This window comes from Piliocolobus tephrosceles, chromosome 5 (genome assembly GCF_002776525.5).
Source record: "Piliocolobus tephrosceles isolate RC106 chromosome 5, ASM277652v3, whole genome shotgun sequence".
Classification (NCBI taxonomy): Eukaryota; Metazoa; Chordata; class Mammalia; order Primates; family Cercopithecidae; genus Piliocolobus; species Piliocolobus tephrosceles.
In genome coordinates this window covers 8,221,449-8,241,709 of record NC_045438.1, presented here as the reverse complement: position 1 = coordinate 8,241,709, position 20,261 = coordinate 8,221,449, and the positions used below count along the sequence as shown (strand labels likewise).

Sequence of the window (20,261 nt, the reverse complement as noted above, 5' to 3'; positions counted from 1 at the left end):
TATTAACTTATTTTTTATTCCTCTATTAATCTGGGAAAAGATGACCATTTTTTAATTTTACTGATGGAATACCGACCTGGTCTGAGTTTTTGAAACATCAGTGTTCCAAGGGAGCATCATTTGATGGTTACTGGCACAAAATCATATTGGCTGTATAGCGCTCTAGGAATACTTCTATGAAATTAATGATAATACAGTGATTGTGCCCTTGGACACTGTATTCAAAGAGTTTATACTGACGGTTAGCAGAGAGTTGAGGCCCAGAGAAATCTGACAGCAGGATCCTCATATTGACTTCATTCATGGCTTAGGGGAGAAGTGGCTGACATTTAGACCTGAGGCTGTCACTCTAGAGTCATCCCATAGTGAGGGAGGAGCTGGTCTGCCAGCACGTGTTGGTGTCATGCCTGTTTCATGCTGAGAGAACAGCATCACTGCTAATTCAAACAATAGAGATGATTACCAAGGCAGTGGCTTGACAAGCAATACATACCGACACCGGAGGGGAAAGGGCTATTTATTTAGAAAAGTTCACCATCAAATCACTGGACAGGATAAACAACTCATGGAGAAAATCAACACTTATTACAATCAAAGGGGAATCCCTTGTAATTTGCTGGTTTCCCTAGGCACTCTCACTGTGATGTTGAACAAAACTCTCTCAAATATTTCCCACTGGATTAGCAACCGTGATTGTGAGAAAAAAAAAAAAAAATCCATCTTTTTGTTGTTGTTGTTAATACCCCTTTCCACATTTTACTGAATATATGTAAGCATAATACAGTGTAACTGATGTTAGCGAGGCACCAATTTAGCATTAATTTCTCTGGATGGAAATATGAGCCATATGTTTATGTTAGTAATGGCAACACTAGGCAACTGAATCCTTTCTGAGCAAATTGATATATTTTCATCTAACAGGGAGAGTTCTGAGATCTTGTATTCATTTTGGAAGCATCAGCAGCTTTCAGTACAGAGTTTTCTAATCTTATTTTATTTAATTTCTCTACCGGTCTGACTCTGATTAGAGGTTCAAATAAAATGGTGATTCTTCTATGCCTTGATTCTGTTAAAATATTCCTTGTCTCTTGCCCTGAGCAGCAGTAACTGCAAGTAAATTAATTGTTACAAAGTTGTAGCAGAGCAGCACTAGGATTCTTTGAGGTGGCTATTATACTTGATTTCCAGATGGTTGAGGTTTTTCTTTTTTAATATACTCAACCTCACTTCATAAATACATTTTCACAAGGGTACAGAAATCCAGCAAGGAAGCACATCTTTCCAAGTGCTCTCAAATGCACGTAAACAGCTTCCATTTTGGAAGGCAGCAGGGGGCATGTAAAACAAAATGAGTTAAAAAAAAATTGCACATAGAGTAATTTTAATCCATTCCATTTTTAAATACCACAATAAATTTAATTTTCACAATAAATTAGCCATATTCAATTTACAAAATAGAATTACTTAGTGTGAAACCAGTATTTACAACAATATACATTATGTACATGACATTTCTCTCTGTTGACATACAACGTAGAAGTAAAAGGACTTGACTTTCCAACGTGTGATCGACATGCTATAAGTGACACCATGGTCCATACGAGAAAACAATAGTGCAAAATCACCATAGGAACTTTGGACAATGTCAATTTTATGAGATAAGACATTCTTTTAAATAATAAGAAAATAGCATTTTCTGTTTTCATGGCACCAGTTCAGCATCTGAATTAAAGAGCCAGCTTTCCCTTAGAGAAAAAAAAAAAAAAAAAATGCATCACTGGAGCCTCTACTTCCTGAAGCTTCGCAGCCATTGGTACATTTTCACACATTTATCTTTTGGCTTAAATCTATGAAAATGGTGGGTGACAAATTCTGAATCAAAGGAAGACTAACTCTTTGAGAATAGCTGAAGTCACTTTCCCCCCATACCACCACCTCTTCTTTTTTGTAAATAGCTTAAAAGATGTGACTATGCAGACAGCATTTTTTTTTTTTTTTTTTGTAAATTTTCAGTAGAAAAAGAACTGATCTTATATTTGGTCACACACTGCGTATGTACAAGTATACATGGAAAAATGACGTGGATAGCTCTGCCTAGGAAAAGTGCATATTTTAATCTACAGGAGACATTGTGTGTCTCCAGGCACAACACACAGTGTTGTATGACATATTATTTTAGGGCCAGTTCAATGTCCTCCCAGTGATCTGGTAAAATTTTTGATTAAAAGGATGAAAGAATTTGCGTAATTTGGTAATGACAGAGGGGTCCACCTCTGGATGAATGCGCCCCTTGCTGCCCGCCAGGCACTTATTAAAGATAATATTAAACCGCAAGCAGTAAAACCCTCTGGTAGCATTGAAGTATAAATTGTATTGACTTATCCTTGGAGGCAGATTTAGGAACTTCTCCACGAGCTGAAGTTCTGGCAGAGGTTCTGTGATGAGGCGATCTCCATCGACGACATGAAATTGCTCAATTGGAAAGTATTTCAACCACCTTTCCAGATGTTTGGTGTAGATGCTGGTTCTTACTGCTTTATATTTTGTGTTCACTTCACATGTATTAGGGTCTATGGCCAGCTTCTCAAACTTGTAATACGTTTTGTTCTTCCTCTCCTTCCCCTCTAGCACCTGAGTATAATCAGAAATAGCTCTCGTGGTTGGCTCCCTGACAATGATCAACAACTTGATGGATGAGTTCATTTTGTAAATCCTTTCTGGAACCTCCTCCGTGATAAAATATGCTGGGCTCTTTTCAATTGTGATTTGCTGAGGGTAGGAAAAAGGCATCTTTTTCCTATACCACTCAATGCCCTTACCATAATTCTCATCATTATCAAAAAAGTGGATTTCTTGAGAAGCTTTGACCACTGCCGGATGTAGGTTCAGCATTTCAAGCAGGGCCCTTGTGCCTCCTTTCCTCACTCCAATGATAATGGCCTTGGGGAGCTGCTGGACCAGGTCATGGAGGCGAACCTGCTCCTTGGAAGCGTTGCCCTTCCGGAACTCGTGTAGCAGGCCACGCTTAAACTGCAGGGCGCGGAGTGGGAATTCAGCCTGACTGTGGGCACCACCCAGTCGACCTTCAATGGGGCAAATGGGTTGTAGCCTGCAAGCAAGACAGAGACACTTTAAGCTCATTGCAGCTAACTTCTCATTTTCCTGGTTCCCCAGTCAGACCAAGACTTTAAACGCATAAATAAAGCCACTGATTCCCAGCCTGCTGCAATCCATAATGAACATATGTTCTGGAAATTTTATTTTAAGCAACCATGTATTAAATGGAGCACACATAATTGATGAGATTTTTTTATTAGTGCTCCTTAAAATTTTTTATTCCCCAAGCACTTAATTGACTACGGTGCGTACCTCTGTTCGCAGTACAGGATAGACAAGTGACACCAGCCATACTAATAGCTTTTTAACAGCTCACCAGTTAAAATCATTAAGAAAAAGTGAAAGGCAGGAGATTATAATCTTCAGCTGGGAGGTGGAAGGGTAGCAGGGAGGCCATGTGTTTCACGTTTCGTGTGGTATTATTTTCTTGCAGCTCGGCAGCACTCACATGGCTCTTGAAACTCTGAGATATAATCTGAAAGGAGGTCCCAGTTTCTGCTCTGGGCTTTTTGCATCAGCAACCTGCAAAATTCCAATCTTAGAACTTGCTGAGCTTTTCATTCTGAGACTCTCTGCCCTTGGCCTTGAGGATAGCCAGAAGATTATTATATTTCTTCTGCCTCTCTTTCTCTTTCTATCTAAAGAGGTCAGGATTACATTTCCACTTTGCTGAATATAGAATCAAACCCAATTGCCATCAGCAAGTGCTGTATATCACCAACCACACTTGGGACCAGGCATCAACAAGACCTTGACAGGGCCAGAAACCTCAAGCCCTCATTGCCAAGCCCATTAAAATCAGGAACTCAAGCTCATAAAGGAAGGAATGCAATGGATATAGCCAGAAAGGAGGATTTTCACTTCAATATTATCCTGAATAGTGAACGACCATCTCTGCTTTTCTCAGGGAGAAAGATGTGGTAACAGTCACAATGATAGTAGACAATGGTGACCATTTAATTTGTCATGGCTAATATATATGGTTAGCAAATTGAGTTTCCTTTTAGGTGTAGTCTGAATTGAACTGAAATTCATTATACTTTCCCTAGGTTGATCTGTGAGGGCATTTTAGCCTTCTTGGTAAAAGGAATTAATATCAGTCAAAAAGGCTGTTAAACCAATTCTGACACCTGAAAGCTTCCAATTATTCTAATAATTTGGAGTCTGCATCTCCCCCTCTGTGGCAATGAGGCTGTTGCTTGCTTTTCCCAAGAGACTGTATGGCATCTTTCTTGTTTTCTGAGATGAGAAACAACCTCAAGGTCATGCCCAGTGACATGGTTTGGCTCTGTGTTCCCACCCAAATCTCATCCAGAATTGTAATCCCCACATGTCAGAGGAAGGGCTGGATGGGACGTGACTGGATTATGGGGGCGTATTTCCCCCTTGTTTTCATGATAGTGAGTTCTCATGAGATTTGATGGTTTAAAACTGTGTGGCACCTCCCCCTGCAAGCTCTCTCTCTCTCCTGCCACCATGTAAGACGTGCCTTGCTTCTTCTTTGCCTTCTGCCATATTGTAAGTTTTCTGAGCCTTCCCCAGCCATGCAGAACTGTGCGTCAATTAAACCTTTTCTCTTTATAAATTACCTAGTCTCAGGTATGTCTTTATAGCAGTGTGAAAACGGACTAATACACCCAACCTGTTCTGCAGAATTGAGGAGCATGGTCTTGGTCTGTGTTGTTTAAACAACTATCTATCATATTGCTTAAGGAGAAATATCAATGTATATTACTTTTCGTGATGTTTCCTTTCATGATTTTTAAAACAATTCATGCTCATTGTGGAAAGTGTGAAAATATAGAGAACTTTTTTTTTTCTTTTTTTTTGAGACGGAGTCTTGGTCTGTTACCCAGGCTGGAGTGCAATGGCACGATCTTGGCTCACTGCAATCTCCGTCTCCTGGTTCAAGAGATTCTCCTGCCTTGGCCTCCTGAGCAGCTGGGATTACAGACATGTGCCACCATGCCCAGCTAATTTTTATATTTTTAGTAGAGACGAGGTTTCACCATGTTGACCAGGCTGGTCTTGAACTCCTGACCTCGTGATTTGCCTGCCTCGGCCTCCCAAAGTGCTGGGATTACAGGCGTGAGCCACTGAGCCTAACCTAGACAGCTTTTAAAAAACAGGATTTAACCCAGTTAATAGTTTAGACAAACATGAATTTTGTTTTTACACTTGTTAATGAGATTAACGTACTAGGGCTTCAAATAGAGGATATATTATCAATAGATACATAGGCAAAGATGCTTTTAATTGTGACACTGATTGGAATATTACAAGTTCATCCTTCAGTTCTTCTTGGGTTCCGGTTGAGAACTAAGCTCTAATTCCATAAGGCATCCATTGATGGATTTCTGTTCTAAGCACCTGGAATGATGTCAGTACCATCCTTGCAAGAATTGAGGAAACAGTCACTCAAATTCTCTTTTGTAGGATTTAATTCTCTCATAGTACCCTGGCTGAGAGTGGCTGACACAGATAGTCTCTGCTTTGTTTGAGGTTAAATGGAATTTCCCTACTTGTAGAAACGGTCATTTTTCTTCTTTACTTCCTTCCTTTTTCTACCTTCTACCCTGGGAGATCACACCCTACAGAACAGTTGCCTTTTGGACTCCCTAACTCAAGATAGGATGTAAAAATATGAGAAAATATCATATTCTTTCCCACTTCTGACAGCATAGATTCCGAGTGTGGGTCCCAGACTGAAAAGTCATACAGGTTTCGGATTGGAAGGGATGGGAGAAGTAACATCTGCCTCCCTCCCAGAAAGCAGGGTCTTCAGTTAGTGGAGGGTGGGCCTAAATAAGCCTGTGTTACCTTCAGACATAATCTCAAAGTCTCAAGTGAGAGGCTTTTAGAAAGCCCACCAAACAATTCAATTCCAAATAAAAGCTATCCCCTTAGAGACTAGAGACAGAGTTAAAAAAATGAAAAGAATCGTCAACTAAATAATAACGCATTAGTGATCATTAGATCAATTACTAAGTAAAAGATAAATGATTGGAAGCTAATTAAAGGTCAGTTGGGAAGGGCTGGATATAAAAGTTCCATTACAGAGGTAGGCCAATGGCACCACCTCAAGGCTTCTCATTAACCATCAAGTGCTACTTTAGGAAACTGCTGGAAGTCAGTGAGAAGCTCTGATTACACTTTCAGGTAGGTAACAACTAGTGAGTGGGACAATTACTCAGCAATTTTGAATTGAGAAGCATCAAAGGAGTTCACTTTACCAGTCAAAATGACAGCAACTGAAGGAAAACAAGGACCACTGCTATGTTATTTCTAAATATCTAAGTGATAAAGTCTACAGATTAGCTTAAACTTTGGAAGGAAAAGAAAACTGAAAGGAAGAGATTTTCATTTTTAAGTTTGTATGTGTTTTCACTGATGGTGAGAACTGAACTCACGGAGAACATACTTCAGTCTTTCCAGTGCAAGAATTAATTTTAAAGGGCCAGCCAGGCACAGAGGTTCATGCCTGTAATCACAGCACTTTGGGAGGCTGAGGCAGGTGGATCTCCTAAGGTCAGGAGTTCAAAACCAGCCTGGCCAACATGGTAAAACCCTGTCTCTACTAACAATACAAAAGTAGCTAGGTGTGGTGGTGCATGCCTGTAATCACAGCTACTTGGGAGGCTGAGGCAGAATAGCTTGAACATGGGAGAAGGAGGTTGCAGTGAGCCAAGATTACACCATTGCACTCTAGCCTGGGCAACAAGAGCGAAACTCCAACCCAAAAAAATTTTTTTTTTTTTTTGAAGGGCAAAAAAGGAAGCTTCCCATTTCAGAAATTAACTTCTCTGTTCTTGCCCATTAGACTAGACACAGAACACACCAGAAACATTTAATGTGAAGCCAGCTGATGTTGCTGGGACTTCTGCAAGTTCAATACCTCTCAACTGTTTGTCTATTTAGAGCTAAGACCTAGCACTGTAATTTTCTCTCCATGGATTTCCCATTGCTTTCTGGGCAATTATTCTAAGCAACAACCTCCTTGTCTGGTGCATTCAGCCCCTGAAAACCAGAGCTAATTAGCATAGTTAAAACTCCCCACGCCTGCAGCCATCTTTCCAGGGCAATGGATTGCAAACTTGATGAGCTCCTTTAGAGACTCATACATAATTTTAATGCTCCTGATAGCACATTAAGTGTCCACTCATAAATTTCAAAAGGAAGATACATAGATACATCATCACTGTTTTGCTACAGCTAGAGGTCAACACCAGATGCACGCAGACCACACTGAGCTCTAGTAAATGACAGTTTTACTGTACACAGCTTTATCCCTTCCCTGAAAACAAGTGTCAATGCACACGGAATACAAATGGATCCTGACAGAACATCTTGGTTTGAGCAACTTGGATCTCTCTCTTTTAAAGGCTCAATAAATCAAAATCAATACTGCAGAAAAGCATGTTTCCTGGGAATTTTGAGGGAGAAAAACAAGTGGATAGACTTAAAATTATGTCCTAAAGAAGTTTACATCAAGACTTAAAGTCACGGGGTATAAGCATGTGTTTAAGCACCCACCTATCCAAGCTCCCAACTCTGGCGACTAGATACAGGAGACTCCCAACGGCAAGGCTTCCCAGCACCAGGAGCTTCTGTCTCAGCCACGCCTGCTGTTTGAATAGCATGGCCCTCCATCAACCTTCAGGACTGCTGCAGCCTGCGATAGAAGGACTCATCAGCAGTCATCTCTTAGAGGCTCTGTTGGTTGTCACAGAGCTAAGCAGAGGTGGAAGACAGGTGATAAGCGACACCGCACAAAGAGCAGATCCCACACCAACTCTGATAATTGTCATGATGTAACAGGTATTTAGCAAAACTTACCTTTCTTTTCCTGGCCCATTTTATAAGATCAAATTCTAACTCTTGGGGGAAAGATGCTAAGTAGACAGAACTTGTTAGATAACTGTCAAAGTAAATTAAGATGCATGTAACATATAGTGTGTGTGTGTGTGTGTGTGTGTGTGTGTATAAAATGATTCAAAGAATATGGATAGAATGAACAACACGGCCGGGCGTGATGGCTCAAGCCTGTAATTCCAGTACTTTGGGAGGCCATGGCAGGTGGATCACCTGAGGTCAGGAGTTCAAGACCAGCCTGGTTAAGATGGTGAAATCTCGTCTCTACCAAAAATGCAAAAATTAGCTGGGCGCAGTGGTGGGCACCTGTAATCCCAGCTGCTAGGGAGGCTGAGTCAGGAGAATCGCTTGAACCCGGGAGGCGGAGGTTGCAGTGAGGCGAGATCACGCCACTGCACTCTGGCCTGGGTGACAGAGAAGACCTGTCTCAAAAAAGAAAAAAAATAAAAGAGCAACTTGAGGCTTACCAGCAGGGCAATCATAAACTGAAGGTTCTGCTTCAGAATAACAAGGTGAATTTGAAATCCCAGTTCATAAGTTATCATTTTGAGCATAGCAATGACATATTTTAATTACATATGTTTTTGTTTTGTTTTAGTTATGAGTAGAAGGGGGTGAAATCAAAGTGATACTTACTGAAGTTATCAGTGGTAAGTATCAGAATGTCACATGTTTGAGGACAATGGCCTTGGGGAACCTGATGTTTCCCTCCATGTCCTCTGCCCAGTCCTGGGTTCTGAAACATGTTCAGACTAGATGCTTTTGCTACGTGACCTCCCCTGGCTGTCAATGAATTTAGACAGGTTTGGCGATATTGGTCTCACTCTTAGATCATGAAAGAAGCTTACCTGGAAGCTCTGTTCTCATATACCTGAAATAAGGCCAGCTGAGGAGTCTAGGGCTTTACTAGTGCTGTTATTAAATTTTTGGGGAAAATGTAAACTCCCAATTCAGTCTTTCTTATTAAAAATAAATCCAATCCCCCTTTCAAGATAAGATTGTTTGCCTCTTATTGAAACTCAAAATAGTAACACAAGAAGGAAGCTATATAGCTAGAAATGAGTCATGGTTAGAAATTGTTTTGCTGCAATGATATCTCTGTATTGCTGTGTGAAGATTTTCCTTGCGCAAAAGGGATATACTAGGATTGAATGATTGATCTATTCATTCATTCATCGAGAAATCACTGAATTCCCAAAGCATTTTCAACTATTACACTAGGTTTATAGGAGATTCCAAAACAGATTCCCAAAGAGTTTTAGTCCTTAGAAAACTGATAATGTGATTAGGGAATCAGGAAACAACCAGAGAACATTACCCAATCATGATAATGTATGAATAAGTGTTGGGAAAAGAAAATTAAGGAAAAGGTCAGAGAATGTGGGCATGGTAAAATTTTTGTGTGTGTGTGGAATGTACTATGTGAATTGCTGAGGAGACGGTAGGAGGGCATCCTGAGAGGGAGAGATAAGACCAGTACTCACCCAACACACAGTTGACAAATACTTATGGAACATGTCTTATGTGCTAGATTCTGTATTGGGTACTATGGAGAATAGTGGCCGAATAAATAGACACGTTCTTGTCCTGTGGGAGTCCCCACTCTAGTGGAGAAGACAGGCATTAAGCCTACATACAGGATTCATGCATACTTACAAATTGCATTCAGTATGACAAAGGAAAGTTACAGGACCTAGTGAGAAAGAATAATAGGAAGAACCTACTTCAGTGCTTCCTGAAGAAGTAACACTTTGGGTGACACCTGGAGGAGGAGAAGCAAGGAGGCACGAGCGAGCAGAGGAACCAGCTCACATGAGGGATTGAGGAGGGAAAATGCTTGGCTTGTTTAAGAAGTGAAGGCAGGAAGGTGTGACTGGACAAAGGTAGAGGGAAAGAGAGAAAAGACTAAGAGCATAAGCAAAGAGAGAGCGGCCAGGTAGGCTGGGTGAGCCTGTGGTTTTGATGTAGCAGAGCTTGCCTTGTGTGTAGATAAAATGGGGAAGACAAAGAGAGTGAGGTTTCTTGAGGCTCACTGTGTAGCAGGGACATCGTCCAGGTGGTATTTCAGGAAATTCTCAAAAAGCCTATAAAGTAGATGGAGTTATTTCCATTTCATAGGTCAAGTGAAGCTCACAATTTTCTCCAACTCACCTGTGATCACACAACTGACAGATAATGTGAAGACAAAGACAGTTACCTACGTAATGTGATTCAGAGCTCCACTGAAAGAACCAATCTCCTGTCTACAGGTTGATGTCTGAAGTCCTCAGTTAGACCCACGTGCTTTGGGCTCTGATCCTTGTTGAAATGCAAATACTGCAGCAAGTTGCAGAACAGGGTGGCAGAAAGAAAACTGTGTTCGAGTCCCCCAATTAAATACTCCCCTTAGTAGCTCTATGGTTTTGAGGTTGGATTCTCGGGGGTTTCCTTTTCTTATCTGCAATATGAGGACCACCTCTGGTTTCCCCATTCCATGGTGCTGTAGGAAGAATGAAATGAGGTTTCTACAAGTGACATTACTATACAAAGGTTTTTTAGCCTGCCAGACTAATGCAAAGGACTATGTGTCATCTGTTTCTTAGCATGAATGAAGTTAGTGTGCATTCACAGATGAGGAGTGTGAGGGAATAAAGCTTGTCTGTGGCTGAGCTGCAAAGGGAAGGGATGGGAAAAACAAAGGAAAAATGTGCTTGCCCCATGACCCTTGCAAGGGTCTCCAGCCTCCTACAGGGGGTCAATTCAGAGGAAGGCTAGGGAAGTTATCGACCTCCTCTGCTATTTTAACATAGTGCCCACACCCTCCTGCTTAAAACTATACTGCACAATGCTGCATCCACTTTCACCAGCTCCTTGGTCCACCTGTCTATTTTTAGCTCCAGTCCACCCATTCTTTTTTTTTTTTTTTTTTTTTTTGAGGCGGAGTCTGGCTCTGTGGCCCGGACTGGAGTGCAGTGGCCGGATCTCGGCTCACTGCAAGCTCCGCCTCCCGGGTTTACGCCATTCTCCTGCCTCAGCCTCCCAAGTAGCTGGGACTACAGGCGCCCGCCACCTCGCCCGGCTAGTTTTTGTATTTTTAGTAGAGACGGGGTTTCACCGTGTTAGCCAGGATGGTCTCGATCTCCTGACCTCGTGATCCACCCGTCTCGGCCTCCCAAAGTGCTGGGATTACCAGCTTGAGCCACCGCGCCCGGCCTGTCCACCCATTCTTTAAGGTCTGGGCTATATCACAGTTCCTCTGGGAAGCCTTCTCTAGCTTCCAGCCCAGGATCATCACCCACCTCCACTAACTCTTGTTCTTGCAGTCAGAACCACAGTTAGGCATTTCATTGTGCATGAGTGTTTGATTAGTGTTAGCTGCTTCTTGGTGTGTATCATCATCATCTAGCAATGGGCTAAACCTACTGACTGACTCAGAAGCACTAGAAAGCTTACGGAAAGGCACTAAGCCCAGAATCTGCTTTGCTGCACAGGCCAGTGATTCTCTATGGTAAGTTTGCAGAGCCTTTAAAACACACACACTTGCTACCACCCTCAGATATTCTGATTCAACGAGTGTGAATTAATTTTGTATTTATAAAACTAGAACAGGCTGGGTGTCGTGGCTCACGCCTGTAATCCCAACACTTTGGGAGGCCAAGGCAGGTGGATCACCAGCTTGGACAACATGGTGAAACCCTATCTCTACAAAAATACAAAAATTAGCCAGGCATGATGGCGGTGCCTGTAATTCCAGCTACTCTGGAGGCTGAGGCAGGAGAATCACTTGAACCCGGGAGGTGGAGGTTGTAGTGAGCCGAGATCACGCCACTGCACTCCAGCCTGGGTGACAGAGCATGGTTCCGTCTCAAAAACAAAAACAACAAAAATAAAAAAAACACAAAAAAGTAGAATAAAGTAATAAAGCTTATCGTTTTCTACCATCTTTTGTATCTTCAGCCACCAAGGTCAGTAAAAATGATTTCTCCTTAATTTCTTCTTGCTTTGTGCCGTGCAGGCACTTTGTGCCTCCCTTGTTCCTTAACATTTTGGTATGCTCTCCTCGTCCATTTCCCATGGCCCTGCATAGTACTATTAACCTTCCTAATATAAGTTATTTTGTCCCTCATCTATTTTTGGTTGTTCACTGGATCAAGTTCAATCGCTTCCTCTTGAAAGTCTATGCCCTTCCTTCTGAGGTCCCAGTGTAGACAGTCAGCTTCTCACCCTCTTAAGTCACTCACACCAGCCTCTGAGCCTGTCAGGTCAGTCCCTGCACTGTTCCCCATATGCCTTTTCTCTTATCTCTGTGCAATCATCAACTTCCTTGCTGACCTGGGATATCTTTCCCATGTCTCCTCCTTTGAGACTTCCTAGGAAGTGATCTTGATCTCGGTGGATGTGGAGTTCAGGGGAAAAATCCCAATACACATTCCTTTGGTGGGTAGAAATGGGTCATGTCCACTGTATAAATAATTACAAGACCAAAGGATAATAGTTGGGCTCGGGAATAAAACTTGCAAGGCTTTTGCCTGTAGGGGTGAGTGAAATTATCAAATGACCTAATCGTCAGACTGCTCAAGTTTAGCAGACAGGAAAAAGAAGAAAAACATGACAGAATGTGAAGCCTGCTGAAGAAGTAGTGCAAGATTGAGGAGACTATGATGAAAAAACTATCAGCATCCAATTGCAATGCACAGGTCATCTGGTATATACTAGGCTATAAACCCAGTTTTTACCGTAGAGGTTTTGCACTGTGGGATTAGATACTACTGCCAGCCTAGCTTCTCTGTGCCTGAGATGCCTTAAATATGCCTGCTGAGGTTTTTTTCCTCTTCAGGAGACATGATTTCTCCAGCATTTTGTTCACAAGCCTGGTCTGGCTCCCTACACCGCCCCCTCGGGTTACAGCAGGCCCAGTATGCATTGCAAGGTACCTTCCTATCTACTGTGACACTGAGAACTAATATTTTTACTGAAGTTCTCAACTAATATGAGTGAGCCACTCATGGTGAAGTGGAAAGACCACTAGATTGGGAGTCAAAAGACCGTGGGTCACATTTTGGTTTGGTTTTGAAATGGAAATTTTCTGAGTTTTGCTTTCCTCATCCATAAAATTATGATAACAATGTGTGTCTCACAGCGTTCTTAAGATGTGAGCACTGAGGAAAACAGTAGGATAGAACTTGTGAACATTTGTGCATTGTGCAAAAATGAAGTATAATTAATAGCTTCAGGAGGCAGATTAATTATTGCAAGGCATTTTACAGAGAAAAATAAAATAAATGCAGTTTTCATAAATAGTATACTTGAATTATGAAAAATAGTATTTTTAAGTATAAATAACTTTTAATGGAAATTCCTGTTAAGAATTAGAATGCTAATGCTGTATTTTTTGGTTCAAAGCAAGATGGTACATGAATACACACACACAGTCAATATTTCTCTTTCAGCTCTTCTTGAGCTGAAATCTCTTGGAATTGTTGAGAAACGAGGAGGCCAAGCCAGAAGTTTCTATTGAGGCTCTCCAGCAGATAGAAAGTGAAATCTCATTCTGTTTTGTAACCAGTCTCAGACTATGTCCTAAGAGACAATGTCATAGCAGCTCTGAATAAAACTTCCCCAGGGAAATCCAAAGATATCTGGTTAATTTAACTCTGAAAATGCCTCTTTGGTTTTCTATAACATTATAAAGCATTTGAATCTGCCAGGATGGTGTCTTAAAAGCTGGAGATTGTTGCTTTTGGTCTAGGAATATAAGACAAAGAGAAGGCACACCATTCGATCCTTATGGACAATGCTGTGAAATTGGGTAGAATGTTAACTGCTTCTCCAACCCTCAAATCCCATTCCTTTAGCTATGCCAGCTTTAATGGGTATTTTAATAACCTTTCATCAAAGCAGTTATACTGGTAATGGGAAATTTATATAAAGTTTTTTAAAAAAGTTTGTTATTTCTTTTTATATAAAAAGTGGTTGAAGACCTACAGTGACATTTAAGCTCCCCCTATCTCCAGTTTTTAATCTCTCAGTGTCTTTCATTTCGCCTGCCAAGAACAGCACAATTAGTTTCTTCAGACTCCTAAAGCTTTAACAGACACGGTACCTTGGCTGAACAAAGCAGAGTATCTAAATAACAGAGTATATGGCCAGAAACGACAAATTGTAGAGACATCTGGTGGTTTCTGTAAAGCAGCACTAAGCAAAGAAAGAAATGAGTCCCCAGATGAAACAAAGAAATAAGGAGATTCAAAAATAATAATAATAATAAAGATGTATTCAAGTGCTGCTCAAAGGCTTGTAGACATGGTTACCACAAGCCCTTGGTACCAGTAAAAACAGTAAGAGGAACAATAGCAGCAAAGTTCATTAAAAACGACTGAACTTATACAGCAGAATTATTCCAAGGAAATCATAACCCTCTTTTGAGTATTAGTTCATTTATCCTGGGCAACAGCCTTATGAGGTGGACAGGAACTACATTTATTGAACACTAGGGTCTGTGTTACTTTCGTTTACATTTATTATCTCATATGATACAACAGACCTCTGTAATATTATCTTTTTTTTTTGTTTTATGGAAACTGAGCAGAGACATGAGTAGATTTTTTTTTGCCCAAGAGCTGTGGCTGGTAAATGCAGAAAGAGGATTTAAATTCAGAAGTATCTGACCCCAAAGAACATGACCCTATGATTGCAGCACTAGTCACAGAGTTTGGATACTTACATGGGAGAATGTTTTTTTCTTTTTTTCTTTCTTTTTGACACAGAGTCTCGCTCTGTCATCAGGCTGGATTGCAGTGGCACGATTTCAGCTCGCTGCAACCTCCGCCTCCTGGGTTCAAGCAATTCTCCTGCCTCAGCCTCCCGAGTAGCTGGGACTACAGGCACTCACCGCTATGCCTGGCTAATTTTTTTTTTTTTTGTATTTTAGTAGAGACAGGGGTTCACCATGTTGCCCAGGCTGGTCTCAAACTCCTGAATTCAGGCGATCCACCAGGCTCGGCCTCCCAAAGTGCTGGGATTACAGGTGTGAGCCACCACGCCCGGCCCAGGGGAGACTTTTTAAAAAATAATAATTTCAATAGTTTTGGGGATACAGATGGTTATATGTTATCTTGTTATATAGATAAGTCCTCTAGTGGTGATTTACACTTACATGGGAGATTTTTTAAAAAATAATGTCAACAGTTTCAGGGTTATAGGTGGTTATATGTTATCTTGTTATATGGATAAATCTTCTGGTGGAGATTCCTGAGATTTTAGGGCACTTGATATGTGAGCCGTGTACACTGTTCCCAATATGTAGTCTTTTATCCCTCATCCCCCTCCCTACCTTACCCCGGCCCAGTCCCCAAAGTCCATGCTGTCACTCTTATGTCTTTGTGCCCTCACAGCTTAGCTTCTGGGAGATTCTTAATAAATATTTGTTCATTGACTGAGAGCAAACAAAAAACACTTAACTCCACCCAAATTACCTGCCACTGAACCTTGAGTTAGAGGATGGGGAGATGAAAAAAAAAAAAAAGAGGAAAAATGTTTCCATAAAAGTCCAGGTAAAAGGGACCATTTAGGTTGTTTGAACCTGATGAAAGCAGGGAGAAAACACTAATAAGTAATGACAGTAGCAATTATAATGAAAGGTCATGTTTCCATAATTTACCAAGGGTTTTTCATATTCACCAAGCCACTTAGAATTAAAACTGACCGGAATCATGCATACCCCACTTTTTCTCTCCATGACTCAAGAAGTATCTCTTAGAAAGATTTATAGTAGATGATCAAAATACCATTAGGATTAGCTGCCACTTGTCACAGACTCAGATTCTTTGTGCTGGTCTTTGTAAGATCTTGATTAAATCTGTCTTTGCCCTCCCATTATCACCCAATCCCTACACACCCCTTCCCACAGCACTTCCTCTCAATATCTCAGTGAATGGCTCCCATCTGCCCCTCACCCATGCCAAAACCCTTGGAAGTTGTCATTCTGGTCTCCACCCTGTCCCCATGTCCAATCAGCCAGTAAGATGCTACCTCCAGTACTGTTAGAATCCACCTAATTTCTGTGATCACTTGTGACAGACTTGGTTCAGGCCACTGTGTCTTTTAGACTACCTTATGAGCTGCCAAGTGGTATCCCTACTATTAGTTTTGTTCCTTCCTCAATTTATTCTTCATACTGATGTCAGAGTAATCTTTCCCAATGGAAACTGGATCACATCATCTCCAGGCTTCATACCCTTTAATAGATGCCTATCATCCACAAGACCCTTTACTCCTTTCCACTGTAACTCCACATACCCCACCCAAAGCTTACATATACAAACTGCAATACACAGAACAACTTGCAGTTCTTTTGAATAAGCCATGATCAGTTTTGCTTCAGGGCCTTTCTTCATAAGATTTCCACTGCTTGAAAACACCAACTCTGTGCTCTGTTTATCAGTTCTGTCAAATGGGATACCAATAACCTGCCCCACAGCACTGCTCTGAGGAGTAAATGGGCATGCGTTGTTTGGCTTATAGTGTAAATGCTAGACACGTCAACGGATGCTTGCTCTCCCTCCCAGGCCTTGGTTTAATTTCTATGTTTTAGATCTTAGGTTCTCACTGCTCTTAGGTTCCTTGGGAAAGTCTTTCTTCATCACTTAGGGCTGGTTTAGATGTTCTTCCTATATGGCACCACAGCAGTCTCTACTTAATTCTATTTAAACCATATTGTAATTGTCTGTTTACTTGTGTGTAACTCTAACTAGATCAAATTCTGTGAGATTAAGAAGTATGTGTTGTGCATTATTGAGTTATCTCCAGCATTTAGAGTCATTGATACTCAGTTAATGATTGCTGAGTAATCCAATCAGTTAGATGAAATGAACTTTGAATATCCTAAGATTATGGCATCTGGATACCACATCTCTTTAGATACCACTACTTTGTCTTTGTATACTACTTAGCATGTTTGCCAAGTGCTATCTGTGTATAAATGACCTTAGTTTTTCTATCTTTTTATTTTGAAAAAATTGAACACTCATATATCCTTTGCCTAGATTCACTGACTGTTAATGTTTTGCCATATCTGTTTTATTTGTCTCTATACAAACACATATTACTTTTATGGAACCATTAAAAATAAGTGGCAGATCTCAACATTGCAGCATGTGAGAAGCCCCCAACTGACACATACATGTTGCCCTGTGATAGAAGTGGGGCAGTGGGCATACTTGTCTCAAAGCCTAGGGAGGTGAAATGACCTGCTAAAAGCTTCAAACTGCTTAGTCTGGGGTTGTAAATAATTATATTAGGGATTTCTACGTTGCACCACTCTGTCTCTCTATGAAGTTCACGCAAAGTTGAAAATACTGCAGATTTTATTGGTAGAAATAAATGTATCCCTCATCTCTGTCTAAACTTTCAATCTGCAAATTCTGAGTTGAGTGTTTAAAAAGAAAAAACCTTTGGCAGGGTGGTGACAAAAAATACTCTTAGGAGATTCTTGTCTTGTCTCCTATTACACTATTCTGAATTCCTTTTAAGAAAGAAAAAAATAGATAAAGCTCTTTTTATATTTTAACACAGATGGTAGAGTCATGTGGTGATGCCCATCCACTGGCACGCTACAGCTGGCTCTAGTTTGGAAGCCAGTTGTTAAACTCATTATTAAAAATTAAAATTGTATTATATAACTTTGTAATTAAGTAGAGTAAAGCAAAGGTAATAAATTTGAAAAACTCCTTATTTCCTAATTATCTTACTCCATTTTACTATTATCTATGGTCTTGAGGTTAAGTCTGTTGCATCTGTACAATGCAATACTACACATCTCCTCCCAATTTCACATTTAGTGAATTCATCTTAGTAGCTTAAGATTTCATATTCAATCAATTCATCTTGGTAGCTTAAAATTGGCCATGAAGTGGACAGGAAGAATCAATATTGTGAAAATGGCCATACTGCCCAAGGTGATTTATAGATTCAATGCTATCCCTATCAAGCTACCAATGACTTTCTTCACAGAATTGGAAAAAACCACTGTAAATTTTATATGGAACCAAAAAAGAGCCCACATAGCCAAGACAATCCTAAGTAAAAAGAACAAAGCTGGAGGCATCATGCTACTTGACTTCAAACTATACTACAAGGCTATAGTAACCAAAACAGCATGGTACTAGAGCCAAAACAGATATACAGACTAATGGAACAGAACAGAGGCCTCAGAAATAATGCCACACATCTACAACCATCTGGTCCTTGATAAACCTGACAAAAACAAGAAATGGGGAAAGGATTCCCTATTTAATAAATGGTGCTGGGAAAACTGGCTAGCCATATGTAGACAGCTGAAACTGGATCCCTTCCTTACATCTTACACAAATATTAACTCAAGATGGATTGAAGACTTAAATGTAAGACCTAAAACCATAAAAATCCTAGAGGAAAACCTAGGCGATACCATTCAGGACATAGGCATGGGCAAAGACTTCACGATGAAAACACGAAAAGTAATGGCAACAAAAGCCAAAATAGACAAATGGGATCTAATTAAACTAAAGAGCTTCTGCACAGCAAAAGAAACTATCATCAGAGTGAACAGGCAACCTACAGGATGGGAGAAAATGTTTGCAATCTACCCATCTGACAAAGGGCTAATATCCAGAACCTACAAAGAACTTAAACAAATTCACAAGAAAAAAACAAACCCCATCAAAAAGTGGGCAAAGGATATGAACACACACTTCTCAAAAGAAGACATTTATGCAGCCAGTAGACACATGAAAAAATTCTCGTCATCACTGGTTATCAGAGAAATGCAGATCAAAACCACAATGAGATACCATCTCACACCAGTTAGAATGGCGATCATTAAAAAGGCAGGAAACAACAGATGCTGGAGAGGATGTAGAGAAATAGGAACACTTTTACCCTGTTGATGGGAGTGTAAACTAATTCAATCATTGTGGAAGACAGTGTGGTGATTCCTCAAGGATCTAGAACCAGAAATACCATTTGACCCAGCAATCCCATTACTGGGTATATACCCAAAGGATTATAAATCATGCTACTATAAAGACACATGCACATGTATGTTTATTGCAGCACTATTCACAATAGCAAAGACTTGGAACCAACCCAAATGTCCATCAGTGATAGACTTGATAAAGAAAATGTGGCACATATACACCACGGAATATTATGCAGCCATAAAAAAGGATGAGCTCATGTCCTTTGCAGGCAGATGGATGAAGGTGGAATCCATCATTCTCAGCAAAACAGCACAAGGTCAGAAAACCAAACACCACATGTTCTCACTCATAAGTGGGAGCTGAACAATGAGAACACATGGACATAGGGAGGGGAACATCACACCCCATGGCCTGTTTGGGGGTGGGAGGCTGGGGGACGGATAGCTTTAGGAGAAATACCTAATGTAAATGATGACTTGATGGGAGCAAACCAACATGGCACATGCATACCTCTGTAACAAACCTGCACGCTATGCACATGTACCCTAGAACTTAAAGTATAATAATAATAAAAAAAGAGAAAAACAATTGGCCATGAAGAATGTATGCAACAGAAATTGACAAATACTACAAACCATAGCCCCCGCCCCAAGAGCTAGTTGTTAAGTATTTACCAGGACACCACTGATTATGCCCCATTTATTTTTCTTTTGCACATTCAATAATCAGGTCTTTCCGAAGTTCCAATCAAGTGTGCAGTATGGTACCAAGAACTCTTTTAAAAAAGAGGGGGGCTTACCTCTCACCTTCTGTTTTTAGCCTCTCTCTTCATTCTGCCTTTTTACAGAGGCCTATTTTCATTTCTGAGACCCCTGGGATCCTTTTCTTTCCTTTTTTGACTTTTTAAAGTCTTTCTTCCCAGCTTTTTTGCTTCTCCCTATACCCTGTCACTGACTATGTTCTCTAAATAAAATAACCTAAAAAGAAGAGACTGCTGAGATACTATTCTTAAGTAATATTGATAGCAACAGTACACCTAAAAATCTTAGGAAACTTTGTAAGGATTTAATAAACCTACAAAATAATACATAATTAGCTTGTATGCAAAATGATACTAAAAGTCTCCCCTTCTTAGGCATGCTAACATTCTCTTACATTGCAGTATTAAAATTAGCATTCTTAACATGCTTGAACACTTTTTTCTTTTTATTACCAGAGGCACCTTTCTTCTCTAAATCTCTGATTTTCCTTTTAGGGCCAGAAGGACTCCACCAAATTTCAACAATAAGATAACTACCTGTTACCAGTCATCAACAAATAGTTACTGAGGACCTA

General features: G+C 40.5%; 1 protein-coding gene across 2 annotated transcripts in view; it reads right to left on the bottom strand.

The window, feature by feature from the left end:
- Positions 1 to 490: 490 nt before the first annotated feature.
- The window catches only part of HS3ST5 (heparan sulfate-glucosamine 3-sulfotransferase 5), a 285,487-nt gene continuing 265,716 nt past the window's right edge, over positions 491 to 20,261 (bottom strand). For both annotated transcript variants that reach the window (XM_023219035.2, XM_023219036.2), the window contains 2 exons: positions 7,651 to 7,789; positions 491 to 3,109 (listed from right to left, as the gene is read on the bottom strand). In XM_023219035.2, coding sequence (XP_023074803.1) covers positions 2,176 to 3,109; positions 7,651 to 7,757 — 1,041 coding nt within the window. In that variant the 5' untranslated portion in view covers positions 7,758 to 7,789 and the 3' untranslated portion in view covers positions 491 to 2,175. The remainder of the gene's footprint in view (positions 3,110 to 7,650; positions 7,790 to 20,261) is intronic.